The sequence below is a fragment of the Triturus cristatus genome, chromosome 7 (assembly GCF_964204655.1).
Source record: "Triturus cristatus chromosome 7, aTriCri1.1, whole genome shotgun sequence".
NCBI lineage: Eukaryota > Metazoa > Chordata > Amphibia > Caudata > Salamandridae > Triturus > Triturus cristatus.
In genome coordinates this window covers 276,847,709-276,867,562 of record NC_140590.1, presented here as the reverse complement: position 1 = coordinate 276,867,562, position 19,854 = coordinate 276,847,709, and the positions used below count along the sequence as shown (strand labels likewise).

Sequence of the window (19,854 nt, the reverse complement as noted above, 5' to 3'; positions counted from 1 at the left end):
ACCATTAATCTTTTGGATGCTTTTGTCATCCTTCGCCTCCTGGTGCTCCCAGGCTGTACTCCAGCTGATATTAGATGTAAAATAGTCTAATGAATTCCAATTCAGATGGAAGGACATCTAAACAGTCCATAGAAAAACTGTGGGACTAAAATATTCCCCTGGGGTGGACCGAGAAGTAAATGACAATGTTTCATGCCATTGGCTGAAGGTCCTTGAGCCAAGTAAGCCAATGGCCGAAGGAGGCTGACCGAAAGCCCCTCAAAGGAAGAATACAGTGCAGTATCTTTGCCAGGAATGGTGCAAGTGCCATACATATCAAACATAAAATGGACCCGCCCCATGTGGATTGTCATACTGTCTGGACAGTAAAGAACATAAAGTTGCAGATGTCATTGACGAGGTACTTTATGGCTGTTGGTTGCAAGAACTGGCTGCTGGATTCTGATGGGTTTCTGTTGAAAGTTAATCTTAAAATAATGTTCTAACTGGAATATAACTCGCAGTTCTCCACTATTGTTCTCCAGTTAGGTGTTTTGCTCAGGAGTTCAGTGCTTTGTGTGTTTAAGCCTCAAACATAATTCCGTTTTTAACAGTGTTTTTCAGAGAATTTCATGGCTTTTAAAAAAAATTATTTACTTGCTGTGAATGGTGGGGGTTGGTCCTGAAGAGGGCGCTGTTCAGTGGGCTTCAGTAAATGGTCTGGGCTGTGACCAGGCCCTGTGCTGTATCCCTCGAACCCCCTTCTACCAAGCAGAGGCAGCAAACACCTATTTAAATGTCCGACTGTGCACGTGCTATTTTTTGCAGCACTGAAATCTGACCGTCAAAAGCAACTAGAATACTAAATAGCCGTCAAATCTGGCACCTAAAATGGCTATTCTTGAACTTGTCAATTGAACTCCAACTCACAAGCTGAGACAGCATTTTTTTTTTTTTTAAGGATTGCCTTGTATTTTCAAGGCATCTGGATAACTATGACCACTACTATATATGTATGTATGTGTATATATATGTATGTGTGTGCGTACATATGTGTATGCGTGTGTACATGTGTGTCCATGTGAGTAAATATGTATATAAAATCAGAGAACTCAGGGTAGTTCTCAAGTTTAGGTGGAAAGCAGCTCTTGTATAGAGCACTCTCAACACCAGCGACACTTTAAATTTGCTCACCTATGTCTGCTTTGCTATCAAAGCCTTTAAGAGTCGGATTAGCACAGTGCCGTCCACGTGGAGGTGGAAAGGTACAAAGTCTTTTGCCATTTCTACAGCAAAGTCTTTAAGCATAGGATTAGCACAGTGCTATCCATGCCGAACTGTAAAATGACCAAAGCCTTTTACCATTCCAGGCACAGTATTACAGCTTTGGCTTGGTAACATACCATCCAAGCCAACCTGAAATGTATAAAAGCAACCCCTGACAGTGTTTCGCTCTCATTAGAGCTCTTCAGGTATAGCTTTGTCCAGACACAGAGGAACAGGCAGTATAAGTCAAAAAATTCATGTGTGTGTATATATGTGTGTATGTATATATAGGTGCGTGTCTGTGTGTTTATGTATGTGTATGTATGTATGTGTGTGTGTGTATATATATATATATACGTGTGTATATATATATATACACACATACATATATGTGTATATATAATATTTTCACTCAGTTGCTCTCTACAATCCTACAGCCAACCGCACCAACATGACCAAATGCCCCACAGATGACTCAGGCACAGTATGTGTGTGTATGTACATGTAATATATACACACACGTGTGTGTTTCCCCACCTGAAAGCTGATCAGGTGGCTACTTAACTTTGCACGCTCTGGGTCCATATCCCCAAGTTGGGTACATTTTCTCAATCGCATGCTCCTCAAGTGACACTGATTTTGTATTCCTTCCCGTCATTGTCTTGCTGCTGTCTTTAGGGGTGTTTAACGACTGCTACAGTAACAGTGAGGTTAGAGCTCTGAAACTGCTGGTACGACGCTCGAACGTCTGGATGGAGGCTACTTGCTTGAAGCTTGCCTACGAGGCTGATGCGCGCAACTTCTTCGCGCAGGATGGCGTGCAGGTGAGTGAGCGGGTTCACTGTGCATGGCGGAGGAGTAAAGAGTGTGTTCAAAATTGAATGAGAAGATAAGCAAAACTTAAAAGAAGAGGTAGGCCTGTGACAGGAAAGTCCTTGGGAGTCAGAAGAGGAAGAGAATGATGGGGTGTGAAGTTAGAAGAAAGCAGTGGATGGAAGGTAAGCTCTGGGAGGGGAGGCAGAGAGGAAATGGCCAGTCTTAACATGCAGATGGGTTGGGGCAGACAGTACAGACTCATTGGAGCAGGTTGGAAGCCCACAGTGCTGCATCTGTCTTGAGGACTCTGTGGAGAGTCACTTCATCTTTTGAGCTGCTGGCAAGACTCGGCATGCAAGAACTCACAAACATTGCACAGAGTATATCTGATGACCAGGATAGGATGCATAGAATGCTGTCAAGTTATCTCACAGTGTTAAGGCACCCACTGCCATGAAGTGTCTTTCACCTGCTACTCCCAGGATTAAAACCTAGAGAGTTTATTCAGATGTGCGTTCTATGATGTCACTAGCGTGACCATGGTTGACTAACAGTAACAAGGCTACAAACCTGTAGCAGCTAGCTTTACGTTAATCACCTTTTTGTAACCCCTAGTCTTTTTTTGCAGGCTATGCTCACAGAGAACTGGTGGGGAGAGATGATGCCAGGTACCCCTGTCTGGAAACTGATGCTCACTTTCATCTGCCCCCCTCTGATTTACAGCAATCTGATCGCGTTCAAGTGAGTACATCTTAAGCCTGCTCTATGCCACACATTTCAACATTTAACAGACATTACCAATCATGGCAAATGACTAAATATTCCCATTATTAGTGTTGCATTTTGGGCATTATTCCAAAAACAACCTGGATGCAATTTGATAAAACATCAGCATGTGTTATACAGGCGTGTAAACTCATTTAATAACGTACTACAATTTTTCATATCACAAGAAGTACTTCAAGTACAGATCATGCACAACCTCGCGAGCATAAGGAGGCAAGTTATTAAAAGTGAACTTGCCTGTGTGTTGGACTCGCACCATGGTTTTTATAACAAGCTGGAAATTAATGTTAGCTTGTAAACGAAACCATTTTTCTTACAGTGGGGAAGTAATTGTGCCTATTGTGGTAAATATTCTTTTTTTACCTTGACTGAATTTCATACAGAATCTAAAATAAAGTAAAATAGCTCAGAATAACAAGAGGCAGAATCCGTGGTATAAGAGATTTTCTGAATGGGCTTTATTCCAAAATGGCCGACTCGAGTGGCGGCCTTCAGGTTCCGTCACCACGAGGGTTCAGGAAGTGAAGTACAATACTTTATTGACAAGAAGTAACTTTTATAGTTCATACATTACAATGAAATGAATGCAAAAGGCGTAACAATTGATAAGAGAAATGACATATTGGTGCGTAATCGAAACTAGGCGTAATAAGGAGCAGAAAGAAACATGATTGGCTCTGATTATCATGCATAGGTGGATCTATAAGATAATACTTAACATAGATGCGCGCGCAACAGCATGACGTGTGATTGACGTGCAACTAGGGGGTGAAGGGGACTTGACATTTAGCTCTACATGTGGAGACGAGAAGTCTGGGGGTCAAGTCAACCTAATCCCAAATCATATCTAACATCCTATGTTTAGAGAACTATGTTATCCACAAGAAAAAGACTCTCGGACAGAATCTATTCTATACTGACTGTGTGTGCGTGTACAAGCGTCTAAGTGTCTATATGAGATGCGAGGGGCAGAAAACTTTCCATGGCAACAGGGCTATGAATTACTTGCAGGAGGACGGAAAGGCCGAGTCCTTTGCTTGTGAGCTTAGAGGAAATGTTTACCTAAATCACCGAACAGGAATGCATCGGCTGAAGAGCAAAGTAGATAATTCGAAGGTGAAATACAGCTTCTTGGCAGGCAAGCAAAACTGGCCGAGGCAGGCACCGTTAGCTGCACAGGGAGTAGGACAAAGTTCATGGATACAGATGCGGGCTCAAGCTGAAGCTGTCAGAGACAGAGAGCAGGGAAGGCTTTAAGGACAGGATCGGGCCTACTTGCCTGAACTGTAAAAATGGAGTAACTTAGCCATATAAAGTCGGTGGCCTTTCATACTTAGGAATCGAATATCCAGCCCATTGATGGCGGATCTGACAGAGAACATGTTGACGGTGGACGCACATATGTTTGCGTTTTGGAAACTGGAACTGGAGGGAACATACATGTACTTGTGACATGCACATAAAACCGTTGGGGTCCAAGATAGGGGACATAACTGACCAGGAAAATCCACATTTCCACATTCCCTCCTTGTCCCCTACTTGCCCTTCAAGAGATATCAATCTTCATCATTCCATCGATTTGCTCATGGAGCATCATTTCTTCTTCCTTCTTCTTCCGGCATTTTGAACGAGAACCTTGATATGGAATGCATGATGTGGCACACAGACCACAAATCGCTGGTCCACATTGTAGGCATAAACAACAACTGAAGAGCATAAGAAGGCCAATACCTAGGAAGGATAGAACTCTCCATCCCCAGGCTGATATCACACTCCAAAACCACCCGGACCACGTCCAAGTGCCTGGATTTTCGTGTATCTGGCTCACAATCTTATGAAGGCGTGTTATAGCTTTATATACAGATGGCGAATTTTCTGGTATGAATATGCAGCAGCTGGATCCGATGACCCTGCAAGCTCCGCCCCTATCGGCCAGGATGACGTCAAGGACAAGACGATTTTGGAGAACAACAATTCTCATTACTGATTGTTCCTCTGTCAGATTACCTAGGGCGGCTATAGTCTCGTTTACTACAGCTTCGAGAGTCTTGGTTAGTTTACGTATCAGCTTACTATTTGATATTGTACCTATATAGGGAAAGATACCTTTATTGAAATCTACATACTTGTCCCATGCCGTCTCAGTATAATCGACAACTGGGAGATCTCTTCGCTCTCTATTGTGTACTAAATGAACATTCCGATAATAATCAGGTGGAGCTAGGAAAACAGGTGGCAGAAGGAATGCTATGTAACAGGTACCATCCCAATCTAGAGGCAGACGCATATATGCCGTCTGACCACATATAAAGTAAGAATGGCGAGAAGCTCTAAATGAAGATTTACCTTGATCACTATATTCTACTGTAGTAACGCATTGGCTATGGCCCATATGTATGGAACCAACTTTTCTTACACATAATTCACCCTTAACTGAAAATACTGACATAGTGGGCAGAATTAGTTCAACTTCGGATTTGACATTCAGAATCATAAGATTAGGTGTAAAGTTACCTAATTTATACACTTCATTTTCTAGATCAGTTCCTGTTCTACTGGGGCGACCCTCCTTATTAGGATGACAGACTTTGAATAAAACTAGATTCAGATTTCCCCATATCCAATGTTGTTGATAAACTGCTGTGTCTGGGTCTATGGAATTTAGTAAACTAAACCATGCTCCACAGGAGCCATTGTGTGTGAACGGATGTGGAAAGAAAGGCAGAACTCCTCTGTTATTCTGATAGGGAGGGAGTCGGCCACACACCCAACAATTGGTGGCATTACTAGTCTGATGGGAATGATGTAACATACTAATGAAAGTGTTATTGCGCAGCGCAAGTCTATAAGATAATTCATGTGGCGGTAGGTCACTAAAAGAATGTTCAGCAGCAACATTATAAACATGTCTAGAAATAGGATGATATATGTGCAAAATCACACTCGTAATAATTACTAAAACACTCAATAAAAACAAAATTAATAATGTCCTCATACAGTAGCTACGCAGTGATTTACAATACGCCTGTCGTTTCAACATTTCTCGGGTATTTTCTCTACTCAGGTCCAAGGGATACATGTCGGAGACAATTCAACCGCTTCACCTTGGAGAGGACTTAAACAATCAAATTGCTCGACTGTTTGGGCCTAAGCTTTAATTTATAGCACTGAGAGTCATTCTGTTCAACAAAAGGAAGTTTTGAATCAGTCTGTGAGGGAGTGCAGGGCACAGTGTCTATATCCGAGGATAGTCCATGAAATTTCTTAATGTTGCTGGAATGTATCCAGCCCTTGCGGCCCTCAACTTTCACGGCTGTTCTTGTGGTCAGCAGGACTAGCTTCGGTGCTTTCCACCTGGGCTCCAACTGGGTCTTCCGATCAAAATTTCTCACAAACACCAGATCCCCCGGAGCAACGTCATGGGGTTTCACCTCAGTGTTGTCAGGAAAAGCTGCAGTTACCTGTGAACGACAAGATTGTAGTGCAGACATCAAGGAAGCCAAGTAATCTGTCAGCATATTACAATTAACATCAGTTATTTTACGTGGTATAGGCGTCCCCCACATATTTGGTGGTCTTCCGAAGATCACCTCATACGGGGATAGCCCTGTTCGAGAGTGTGCTACCATTCTTATGTAAAATAGTGCAACTGGTAATGCTACTATCCAGTCAACACCCTTCTCCTTACATATTTTAGACAATCTGATTTTCAAAATTTGATTATGTCGTTCCACGAGACCTGCTGCCTCGGGGTGTCGGACACAGTGGAATTTCCACTGATATCCCAACAAAAGTGAGACATGTTTCATTAATTCGGATGAGAAAGGCTGGCCGTTATCTGAATATACAACACGTGGTAAACCGTACCGCGGGAAGAATTCTCGAACTAACTGTTTGGCAGTAGTCGGGCCGTGTAATCTGATACTGGGTACGCCTCAGTCCATCGGGAGAGAGCGCAGACAACTACCAGAACATATTTGAATCCTCGACATCGTTCCATCTGGATATAATCCATTTGGAGCACTTCAAAAGGATGATCAGGAGTCTGGAATCCACCCTGTTCTACGGGAACACTTTTTCCTGGGTTGAACTGACAACATATCATACAGGTACGGACTTTTTGTTTAGCTGCTGCTCGTAAATGTTTGTTGAACCAAATGTGTTGAATGCTATCTAGCATAGCTTTTTCTCCTAAATGCGCTGGGCTGTGAATTGTAGCTATAATGGCCTGGACCATAGAGTCAGGAAGAAACCATACAGATTTCTCCTTCGTCATCCATCCCTGATCTGTCTGGATCCCTCCTAGTTCAGTCCATTTCTTTAATTCCTCTGCAGTAGCATGTGTCTGTATGTCAATTACGTCAAGTGCGGGATCCTTAATTGTCATACACTGTGTTGGTGTCTGAACTATTGGCTTTGTCATGTCTAATGTGCGATTCTGAGCAGTCTGTTTAGCTGTTCTGTCAGCTAAATCATTGCCTTGAGAAATGATATCAGTAACCTTCGTGTGTGCTTTACATTTCATAATCGATATGGCAGTTGGTAGATGTATTGCGTCTAACAAGGCATGAATGAGGGTTCCGTGCTGAATGTGGGCACCATGGGAGGTTAAATAACCTCTCTCTCGCCACAGCACGCCGAAGTCGTGTACAACTCCGAATGCATAACGTGAGTCAGTGTATACATTAACTTTCTTATTTGTGGCTTGAATACAGGCTTGTGTTAGAGCAATACGTTCTGCTGCTTGGGCTGACAAAGTATCTATACAATTTGTCTCAATAACTTCAGTGTCTGTTGTGACTGCATACGCGGCCACTAAGTCTCCTGTACTTGCTCTCATGCACGATCCATCTACATACAATGTCAGGTCTGGATCTAACAATGGAACGTCTGTCAAGTCTTGTCTAGGTTTCGTCTTTATTTCAATAATTTCAACACAATCATGAGCTAGTGGGTCTGTTCCAATTACAGGTAATAGTGTAGCAGGATTCAATGTATTACACCGTCGGATCTCTATGTGTGGCTGAAACAATGTCAGTTCATAACCGGTAAGTCTTGCTATGGTCAAGTGTTGTGTTTGTGTTCGGTTCACAAGAACTTCTACTGCATGTGGTACTTGTACTGTCAATGGATGTCCTAACACTATGGCATCGCTTTGTCTGATTGCTAAAGCTGTTGCTGCCACTGATTTCAGGCATGCGGGCAAAGCCTGAGCTACGGGATCTAATGTACTGGAAAAATAAGCACATGGCTTGCGTGATCCTGCTTGTTCCTGTGTGAGTACTGACAAAGCAGTACCTTCGCGTTCTGTGACAAAGAGTGTAAAATGTTTGCTATAACATGGTGTTGCTAAAACAGGTGCTTGACATAAAGCTTCCTTTAGGCTTTCAAAAGCTTGTGTATGTTCCTGAGTCCAAGGGAGAACAGTCGATGTGGCTGCCTCCTGTGTGGTTAACTGAATGAGTGGTTTTGCTAGAAATGCGTACTGAGGGATCCACTGCCTACAATATGAAGTGAGGCCTATGAAAGCCCGCACCTCCTTTTGTGTCTGGGGTATTGACATGTTAGCAATTAACTGGATGCGATCTGGTGTAAGCTGCCTTCCCTCCTTGGACAGCGAGTGACCAAGATAAATAACTCGCTGGGCACAGAATTGCAGTTTAGAGGGAGACACTTTGTGCCCCTTGTCGGCTAGAAATTGTAAAACTGTCAGAGAAGCCTTTTCACATTCAGGTTCGCTTCTCGCGGTGATCAGCAGATCATCGACATATTGAAGCAGTGCAGTATTGACTGGCATGTGGATACTGTCAAGTTCTCGTTTCAGTGCTTGGCTGTAGATGCTGGGGCTTTCTGTGAATCCTTGGGGAGCGCGTGAGAATTTAAAGCTGCGCCCATTTAAACTGAATCCGAACAAATATTGGCTTTCCGGATCTATTGGGACGCTAAAAAAGGCATTCTTGAGATCAATTACAGTAAAGAATGTTGCTTCGGAATCAATTGCTGTCAATAATGATGATATATCGGGGACCACAGGAAATTGTGGCACAATGCACTTGTTTAGTTCCCGCAAATCAATAACCAATCGGTATACTGGCGGAGCAGTAGGGTCAGTTCGTTTAAGAATCGGAATTATCGGTGAATTACATACATTGGAGTCTGTTTCTACAACTACTCCTTGGGCAATTAACTCATCAATGATTTTCAGCAAAGCCACTACAGCATCTTGCGGTAACTTGTATTGTCGCATTCGTGGTAATACCACTCCTGCCTTGAGTGTAACTCGGTATGGTGTAATGTTCATGCAACCAACATCAGTAGGGCCTTGTGCCCATAGATGTGCTGGTAAAGTCTGTAGTCGGGGATCCATGTCTCTAGACACATAGTGACCTTTAAAATCACGTAAAAACAACCTTATTCCTTCCGGAGAACAACATATTATGGCTCCTAGGGCTTTCAGAGTTTTAATTCCTAACAAATTTTCTGGGCATGATTTAGTAAGCAATAAATCTGTAGTTCGTGTCAAAGGTCCTATCGTAAGTGGAAGAGGCTGTGATACTTCGTTAACAATAGGTTTTCCTGAAAAACCAAGGGAAACATTTTGAGAGCCTGAGAGGGGTGCCCCTGGAACTTCACTACGTTTTATAGTTGTACGACTTGCCCCTGTATCGAGTAAGAATTTTCTATCTTGACCTAATAATTCACTATGTACATAAGGTCCTTCTTGATCTACAGGAATCTCGATAAGCGGTAAGTCCACTTCCCTCTCTAGGCTGGTTCATGCGTAACGCTGATACTCAGGATATTCATACTGTGCAGTCTGATACATTTGTCGTGTGGTGGTTTGTGTGGCAGTAACAGGCAACGGTGGTGCAGCTGGCACAAACTGTATTGGCTGTTGTGCGGCTGGCATGGCCTGGGAATGTGGCATAGCTCCTTGTTCATTCTGATCTTGTCTGAGTGGCCGTGATCTTTCTTGTGTTTTACCTATGGCGATATTGTGTTTTAAAACTGGACAATCGTGTACGTAATGACCTGGCTTTTTGCAATAATTGCATGTCCCTTTTACCGGTCCTGCTGAATCGGACTGTGTCATACCCTTTTTATGTCCTTCAGCCGGTACTGTCTGAGACACTAGCATTTTCATTTTTGTATCTTTCATACGTCTTTGTTCGTGTTCTTGTTCATCTCTAATTCTATTGTGATGATACTGTAACATTTGTAGCATTTGTGACGGAGTGTTACTTTGCCAGGTACTCTCGAATTTCAATATTCTATTCTTTACTGGAGGTAATGCATTTTCTACTAATTTTGTCACAAATAAATGTGGATACGACTCACTACTTGTTTTTATACCACTATTTATTCCAAAACATTTTTCAAATCGGGCATAATAGTCACTTGTGTCTTCGTCATGCTTTTGTTTACAGGCCGTGATTGCACCCCAATCTTCCTTTTTCGTAGTTAACAAACGTGGCAGTACTTGTACTAGTAAACCTGGTAATGCTTTGACTTTATCCCCGAGCCCTGAACCTGCAGCTCGGGCCTTTTCTTCCGTTTCTAATGCTGTCCAATCTATCTTTTGGTCTCCCACTTCCCACTCTTTTTCTTTCAGTTTTTCATAAATACCAGCAGGTAAGAGCACCTTTAATATCGTCATAATATCAGGATAGGTATACTCTCCCATCAGCAACATGTCCTTAATTTCTCGGTGGAAACCCGCTGGGTCTTTGTCATGACTTGGTACTACTTTCTTCATTTCTAACAATTCAATTTTTGATATGGGTGTGTATACAAATACACGGTGAAACTCATTGTCTTCGCCTTTTATTGGGTGCACTTCTCGTAAGGGATTTTGTCTATCCATATAATACGGCGTTCTTTCTCTGCGGGGCAGCGGGAAAGAATCCGGATTTACAAAAAGGACATACTGTTTACGTGATACTAATATTTCTTTAATCAACTTGTTACTAGAACCTCTCCATCTGTTCGTGAGTAGTTCCGTTAATATATCAGGTAAAGGACCAGGGTCAGCATGTTGGCTCTTATATAATATAAGGAGTTGCTGAATCATATAGATTCCAGCTAAACGTTGTTCATCTGCACTAAGGTTAAAAAACGTGTGTGCTACGGTCTCATCACCGTATTTTTCAGGACTGTCAATCCAGTGAACGGCTGATCTGGCCAATTCTTGCTCATCCATGGAATCGAGGAGGTGGTAACCCCTTCGTTCTCGTAGTAGTTTATCTGCGGCTTGGAACAGATGTTCAGGAGACTTTAAATTTATTACAGGCGTCGGATACGTTCTGCTATTATTTGGACATACAGAGTGTATGGGATCAGAAAAACATCTAGTATTATCACAGGATCTTCCTCTGCCTACGTATGCTATGGTTTCTGACTGTCTTGCGGAATTCCCTGATTCGGAGACTTCATCTTGCTCGAACTCGTCTATTTCCAATCTTTCTTCGTGAATGCGTTCTATTTCTCTACGGATTTTTCGGCACATGGCTATTATACAGTTTTTCTTATCGTGTCTCCCTTCTGATATATTCTGGCTCCATCTTGTAAGAATAAGCATTGTATTCGGGTCTACCCCCGGACGGTCTTGATTTCTGATCACACAGTTTATGAGGAAACGTAACAGTTCCCCCTGTATCTCTACTTTCTGGAATTCCATAGCTCTGTTAATACATTCTGGGTCTCGCCCTGTTTGGACAAAATGATATATGTTATCTAGATGCGTAGTCATTCCTGGTAACCTCGCTAAATACTCTGCGGCTCGTCTGATACGTAATGATGCCAGGACCATTTCGTCCTCTTTACCGACCACCGGGTCATATCTACAATCTATAAGGAGTTCCTTAAGCGTACGTTCACTTACGAATTTGGGTGTACGTGAATGCGCTGATTCTTGAAAAATAAGTTTATTTATTCTAGGTGGCGTAAAAGTATTGCTTGCACCTCCCGTGGCCCCTTCAGGGGCGTCGGGTGTGAATGGATTCGTCGAACGTGACACAGCAACTATAGGTGTCGATACCACTGTAGAATCGACTGCGGGGACAGATGCGGAAACAGACGTGCTTGCCGGAGCTCGCGTCGGGACTTGCTGTTGCACGGGGACAGATACCTGATCCTGACGTTGAACCCCTCCGCCAGACGGTCTATGTGGTGTGGGGTTAGCATACTCGGGAGCTGCGTCATCTAGATATGAGGAAAGAAAAACATCTTCTGCGGTTCTGGGATGCCCTTTTGGATGTACCTTAATTGGAAATAATGGGGGTGGCAAGTCTTTTGGCATCTCTGGAACAGCCTTAGGTAGTCCTTCGGCTAGGAGGGGATACATACCACTCATAAGAGCGTTTCTTTGTCTATCTACTTGTTCTGATTTTACTCGGATACCTTCCTCAATTAATATATTTTCTTGAACTTCCTTTGACCTCTCTTTACTCCTCTCTTCCTGTCTACGTGCTTTTTCTGTACGTCTATGAGATTCTTTACGCCATAACTCAACAGCGTCTTTCTGTGACTGTCTGACTTTTCTTTTCCATAACTCTTCCTCCACTTTCATGATGCACTCTGCATCCCAGGTTCCCGCTGCGGGCCACCTTTGACTTTCCGGCAATCCCTTGGTATAATCTACCCATAGATCAAGAAACAATATGGCATCTAAGCCATGCTTATGATACATAAAATGCCCTGGGGTGTCCCTAGGAGGAATAGGAACTGCTTCTTCGAGCACCCCTTTTCTGGTAGTAATCTGTCTTAACTTCGAGAAGAGCGGCATCTCGACAACTGATCTGATACTTACTCTTGAATTCACTTAATACGGAAAACACAATAATGAACGGTGAACAATGAACAATCATTCATACCACAATATGCAAGACATTTGAACACTTTAAACATTTAACATTAAACATTTTAACCTTTAAAAATGACCAACAATGATGACAGTCTGCATAACTAATCACCAAGCAGAATTCTTGACAATAACTAGATACTTCGGAATACTTGATATACTGCTAAACAGTACATATACACTGCTAAACAGTGCAGACCGGATTTTTGTACCCAAATCAGTCTTGACCGGCACAACCTATGTGCTGTCAACACGCCTCCCCGGCGATGGTACTCACCGAGTAGCTCCTTGAAACGGAAGGCCTCAGAGAATGGACGGGACTCGATGACTGCGGACAGCGGACCCTCTGGACATCGGGATTTCGAAAACCTGGTGGGCCTCTGTATACCTCGGATCTTGCTCTCTCAGCTCGGCTCTGGTCGGGATACTTCGCACTTCTCACCGCCTCGTCTGGGTTGATCGCAGCCTCAGTCGCCCCCGCTTGACCGGAGGGAGCTTACAGGAAATCCTGCTGGTACGCGTTTATGGTCCGTCCAGCTGTGGCAGGAGACCGGGCCTGCAACGCACCGCCGGCGCGTGAGATGAGAAAGTGTCCCTGTTCGGGCGCCATTATGTGGTAAATATTCTTTTTTTACCTTGACTGAATTTCATACAGAATCTAAAATAAAGTAAAATAGCTCAGAATAACAAGAGGCAGAATCCGTGGTATAAGAGATTTTCTGAATGGGCTTTATTCCAAAATGGCCGACTCGAGTGGCGGCCTTCAGGTTCCGTCACCACGAGGGTTCAGGAAGTGAAGTACAATACTTTATTGACAAGAAGTAACTTTTATAGTTCATACATTACAATGAAATGAATGCAAAAGGCGTAACAATTGATAAGAGAAATGACATATTGGTGCGTAATCGAAACTAGGCGTAATAAGGAGCAGAAAGAAACATGATTGGCTCTGATTATCATGCATAGGTGGATCTATAAGATAATACTTAACATAGATGCGCGCGCAACAGCATGACGTGTGATTGACGTGCAACTAGGGGGTGAAGGGGACTTGACATTTAGCTCTACATGTGGAGACGAGAAGTCTGGGGGTCAAGTCAACCTAATCCCAAATCATATCTAACATCCTATGTTTAGAGAACTATGTTATCCACAAGAAAAAGACTCTCGGACAGAATCTATTCTATACTGACTGTGTGTGCGTGTATAAGCGTCTAAGTGTCTATATGAGATGCGAGGGGCAGAAAACTTTCCATGGCAACAGGGCTATGAATTACTTGCAGGAGGACGGAAAGGCCGAGTCCTTTGCTTGTGAGCTTAGAGGAAATGTTTACCTAAATCACCGAACAGGAATGCATCGGCTGAAGAGCAAAGTAGATAATTCGAAGGTGAAATACAGCTTCTTGGCAGGCAAGCAAAACTGGCCGAGGCAGGCACCGTTAGCTGCACAGGGAGTAGGACAAAGTTCATGGATACAGATGCGGGCTCAAGCTGAAGCTGTCAGAGACAGAGAGCAGGGAAGGCTTTAAGGACAGGATCGGGCCTACTTGCCTGAACTGTAAAAATGGAGTAACTTAGCCATATAAAGTCGGTGGCCTTTCATACTTAGGAATCGAATATCCAGCCCATTGATGGCGGATCTGACAGAGAACATGTTGACGGTGGACGCACATATGTTTGCGTTTTGGAAACTGGAACTGGAGGGAACATACATGTACTTGTGACATGCACATAAAACCGTTGGGGTCCAAGATAGGGGACATAACTGACCAGGAAAATCCACATTTCCACACTATGGGAAATATGTGAGAATTGAAGAGGTGCAATAGCATTTAACTTCCCTCCAAAGTAATATTCCCATCTACTATCTGACAGCTTTCTCACAATTATCGCTGAAAATTGGTCAGTACAACAAACCAGGACCCAGATCATACCGAATTTAGTCGGCTTACATAAAGTGGCATGTACTCATTAATACTATTGAGCAGACCCTGGATTCAGATATACATGGCTACCTCAAGGGACATCTTGGTTCTTAGTACTTCTGCAGACCCTAAATCCACTTTGTAGACTGTGCTCACTATTTGTTTCTGCCACCTTCTTTTGTGTCTGTTGTGAACATTGGCAGAAAACAGATAATGATTTTCGAAAATCCTCTGTTCCCTCCTATAACACCAAGCTGGAAGGTGCCTAATCCTGAAAAGCACATCTCTCCTACCTTCAAGAGGCATCTAACAAAGGGAGATTCCTTTCCTCTTATTGACAGACATATCGCTTGTCCCAGGTCGGTTGTGTCAAGATTACTCCCCTGCCACAGCAAGCTCTACATATTAATATACAATATCAGCCAGTACGGATAGCTCGTCAGCATTAGATTCAGACCATACTCCAAGTATGATACCTCCTGACACAGAGGACATCAAACCCTTCTCCTGATGGCTTGACCTCTATAGAGATCTTCCTAATGGTGGTAGACTTCCTAACTTACCTGTATTCTTCTACTTTGGTTTCCCCCCTCCAAGATTTCTGAAGACCCTGCCGCCTATGATGGTACGTAAAACAATGTGCCTTTGGTGCCAGGTTTCAGGAATTAGACATGCAGACAGACCCCTTCAGCATTCTGCACCCCGTAAGAAGGGAATTCATGCATCCACCATGGATACGTGGGAGATGAACATTATCATTATCCAGAACAGGTATACATTGCAGTACTAAACTGAGGTGTAACAGGTTCATCTTTCTCTGCAGAGTTAGAATCAGTCACATCTACATCATCCCCATAGGGGGTTGACATCATATTCAGCAAGAATGCATCAAAAACCCACCAAAAAACTGCCATGAAAGTAATGAGAATGCTCCCCCTGCGAATACTCTGCCTAATAATCGACATCAGAGAGGCGTTTGATTCTCTGTGAACTTTTTTTCAGGCTGCCAAAGAAAAACAGCAAGAGAATGTAACAAGAAGGCAAGGAAGTTTGCCCCGCCAGCCCTTTGGCCCTACATGCAGATAGCCCCACTGCAGTTCTACAAAGATCTGATCAAACCTTATGGGACATATTGGGCAATTTAATATTGCATTTTCCTTATAAAGTCAGGGATGACATTATGGAGATATTTTTAGATGGGTGGGTGTCGTCCAAACATATTAGAATATCAGTTGAAATGGTCAATCCTGTGCTAAGAATGAAGCTCATAGTTTCTCTTTGACATTACAAATCTATAGCTGGCAGTTCTACTTAAGGTTTTAGATCCGCTTTTTTAGGCAATAGTTTTTTGTGGTTCAAGTAGCAAGATACTTAAAAGAAGACTAAATTAGGCTTGGGCAAAATTTATATTACTGTGGCTTAATTTGTGTAATTTAACATTCTTCTTATGCACAATTCTCACAATTACACTATTACACCACTTCATGTAATTATGCGCCATTTCTGGTAAAAAGTTAGTCGAAATGACACCATGGCAGTAAATATCTATACATGGGAACAACAGAACTCGAGAAGCTGTTGTTCACAGTACTTTGCTTAAATGTGTCCGTCTACCAAAAATTGACACGACGATGCATTTCACACTAAAGCGTAAAATTGCTGATTTTTATTTTGAAAATTACACAAATTTTGCAAAACCCTAGATTAAATCAGATACTCTGAAATGTGTAGGTGTACAAAGAAAGAACCTATAATGTGTGCTTTTCTAAAGACAAACTCAAAGGAACTGAATTTTCAGAATATATATATATAATAATAAATGTTGTAAGTTCATATTGACCTCTACAAAAGTGTATTGTTTTTACCCACCATCCTTTAACGGTATTTCAATTACCCACAATACTGCTCGCTATTCTGATTCAAGCATGTGAATCTATAAAAGATTCAATATTGTATTGGAAAATATCTTACATACCTGTAACTGAAGTTATTCAGTATTGGTGTCTTTCATAGATTCATGTTCACATGCGACCCACCCCTCAGCCCTGAGAGGTACCCCTTACGACAAGGGATGTTATTTCCACTTGTACTTGAAAACCTGAGGGAATCGTCTTCTCTTGGGAGTGTTCTAGAGAGTGCTACCACCTGATTGGTCATAATTATAGTTTGGTTATTTTTCAAAAAGGACATATATAGGCTATTAAATGTATAGCCTATGTTAGTTATACAAACTGCTTTATTATAGTACCGTGGGACTCCCACTTTGACGACTGAGAATGTTTCAAGCATGTGAATCTCTGGAAGATACCAATACTGGATATCTTAAGTTACAGGCAAGTAACTTATTTGATTTCCTGCCGTCCACATTGAAAGCTGAGATCTGCCTGTGATAATCTATCTATCCTGAAGTTCAGGTTACAAGCCAGGGGGCCAGATCTATATCTGTTCTCGGGGCAAAGGCATGGAACAATCTCTTGTTTGGTCTAAAGCAAACTGTCAACCTTGCTACTTTCAGAAAGCTTACGAAAAAATGGCTGTTCTCTGAATGTGTTTATTTTCCAGAGGAACAGTTTTTCTTCTTTTTGTTTCAGTGTTTTTAGTGCTGAGATGCCTCAAGGTGGTGGTTGAGCTCTTGAAATGGCTATTTCATTCATTCATCTCAGTGAGAGCAGCTGTGATGCTTCTTAGCATGTTCCCTTCATGCATCCTGCTTGACTAGTTCGCCAGGTCACATGTGTGGGCTCAACAATGAGATCTGAGATGTCAGCGGGCAGAGCAACGAGGAAACCACTCCGATATTATCCAGGTTTCAGAGGAGACTGCAAATGGTCTGCAGTGGTGGTTGCTAGACCGCAACCTAACCAGCAGCAGACCCCTCACTCTTCCCCACCCGGAGCTTATGGTAGTGACAAATGCATCACTGCTGAGTTGAGGTGGTCATTAAAAGAGGTAGAGATTAGAGGACCCTGGTCTGTGCCAGAAACCCATCTCTACATCAACCTGTTTGAGTCTTTGGCTATTTACCTGGCATTGAAGGTCCTATTACTGTCCATCAATAGAAGGCTGATGCAAATGTTCACGAACAACACCATCGCCATGTGATACTGCAACAAGAAGGGTGGAATGGGGTCCTGTGCCAAGAGGCACTGCACATTCAGAGTTGGCTAGAGCATTACGGCATTTCTGATTGTGTAACCATCTGGCCGGGTCTTTAAACACCAGAGCGGTAGAGCTCAGCTGACTACTCTGGCAGATCACAAATGCCAATGGCACCCTGAGGTGGCACAGGACTCTCTGACAGTGGAGAGAACCCTGGTTGGATCATTTCACCACTGTCAAGACAGTACAGTGTCAAAACTTCTGCTCATTTCGAGTTCCCTCTAGGAGACACATTCAGGATAGAATTGAACATGGGACTCACTCACGCCTACATTCAAGACTGAACTGAAAGCCCTTCTCTGCTAACAGTATTTTAATTGGGCCGTCTTCTCCAGACCTCTTCTTGATCAGTCTTTTTTCCTGGACTGTTTTTGAATTTTACTTTGAATATCTTGTTAGGGCTTTCTCTTGAAGATGAACCCCTGCTTTCGCTCTTGACCGCTTCTAGCACTCTTTCATGTAACATAATACCCCACCACTCCAAGATGATGGAACCTTCCGACAAGATTACTCTAACTTCCCATGATCCTGTTATACTAAAGTAACACGCTACTTTATGGAAAGCCCTCCTACACCTTCAGGCGATGCCCATGCTGTATAAAACTGCATAAATAAAAAATGAAGAGAGCAAGAAAGACAATAATAGATGAAGAGGGGGATTAATGAGGTTAGCAGGAGACTCAAAAGAGAAACAAGGAATCTATGTGATCCAGAAAAAAACTGCAGGGACATTTTCCGCATCAAGGGCATTCACTAAAATGGATCGGACATCTTGGGAATTTCAATAATTTAGAAAAGTTAGAGTTAATAGGGGGACAGTTTCATCATAGCAAGTTTACTTTAATGTTTTTTCTCCAGAATCATAACAGTGCAGCCTCGTCACATACAACGTTCAAGGGTGTGTACACAAGCATGTTTGATCTTTTTATACTCTTTGTCTCAATAAAAATGATTGACTTTTCTTGGCTCCTATTGTACCTTTTCTCAGGCCTCTGGAAGACGAAGGGATGGGTGAGACTGCTCAACGTCTAGAAATGGACAGCTTGGATGTGGATGTTAAGATCCCGATGCTGGACAGGTGAGAGCCCACCACCACCAATCGACACCACAGACAGGAGGGTAGAGGTCAGAGTGGGGGGAGGTCTTGAACATCTGGAATAGTAAGAGATGGAGAGTAAGTTTCAGAAGAGGGCGTAAGGGATTGAGTTGGTGTTATTCAAGCAGTTCAAAGCATTTTCTAATGGGTTTGCACAGCCTTGACTTCCAAGAGTGTACATTTTTAGGTCTGGTGTCCTTCATGTCCCACTACAGCATGGGGTAATAGATCGGCCCACTTCAGGCACTGGGTAATTTCACTGTTAGTGACAGCATTTCACTCTTTCACAAAGAGTATGTTCGCATTCAAAGTAATTCCTTTCAGTACCAGGGTATGGCACAGTGTGCTTTCAGAAGCCCAAACAATAGTTTGCTTTTAGCCGATATTTATTTTTTATACAGCAAGCTCTTCAAACATAAAGTTGCACGAAAACCAAGACAAAACAAAACAAGCATTAACGCAGCCAAGAGGCCAGCAGCCAAAACCAGACCTACCGGCCCTACCAATGCTTGTTGTGATATAGTTAACAATTCTAAACCAAATAGTTAGCACTCAAGCACAACTGGTGATGTTTATTCTCACTCCCTTGTCCACATGATGTGTGTGTGAGGCAGCCTGTCCATTCGGCTTTTAAGAAGGCTGGATATCTGACTTAGATTTCTTTAGGATAGAAAAATTATGGGGAGTTGAGGAGAGAAGGGAGTCTAAGTAATGCAAGGTGGGGGACTGGGATTCACTTTTTGCACTCATCTCTGTATATTGAGTGTGATGCTTTGGTGAACTGCTGTACAAGCAGAGGGAAAGCTGTATATAATTATCCAATTGCCATATAGGTTTTAATTTGTAGCGTTTTGCGATGTTAGAAATGAGTTGTCGAGCTGGAAATTTAAGACTCCTGGAAATGCACCAAATGTGTGGTAAAAAATAATCTCTAGAACTATTGACAAACCTTATGTCGACGGAATGTA

The 19,854-nt window shown here is 42.7% G+C and overlaps 1 protein-coding gene across 2 annotated transcripts in view; it reads left to right on the top strand.

The window, feature by feature from the left end:
* The window catches only part of LOC146809407 (transient receptor potential cation channel subfamily M member 4-like), a 388,425-nt gene that overhangs the window by 307,802 nt on the left and 60,769 nt on the right, over positions 1-19,854 (top strand). For both annotated transcript variants that reach the window (XM_085616252.1, XM_085616251.1), the window contains exons 14-16: positions 1,924-2,069; positions 2,690-2,802; positions 18,779-18,868. In XM_085616252.1, coding sequence (XP_085472378.1) covers positions 1,924-2,069; positions 2,690-2,802; positions 18,779-18,868 — 349 coding nt within the window. The remainder of the gene's footprint in view (positions 1-1,923; positions 2,070-2,689; positions 2,803-18,778; positions 18,869-19,854) is intronic.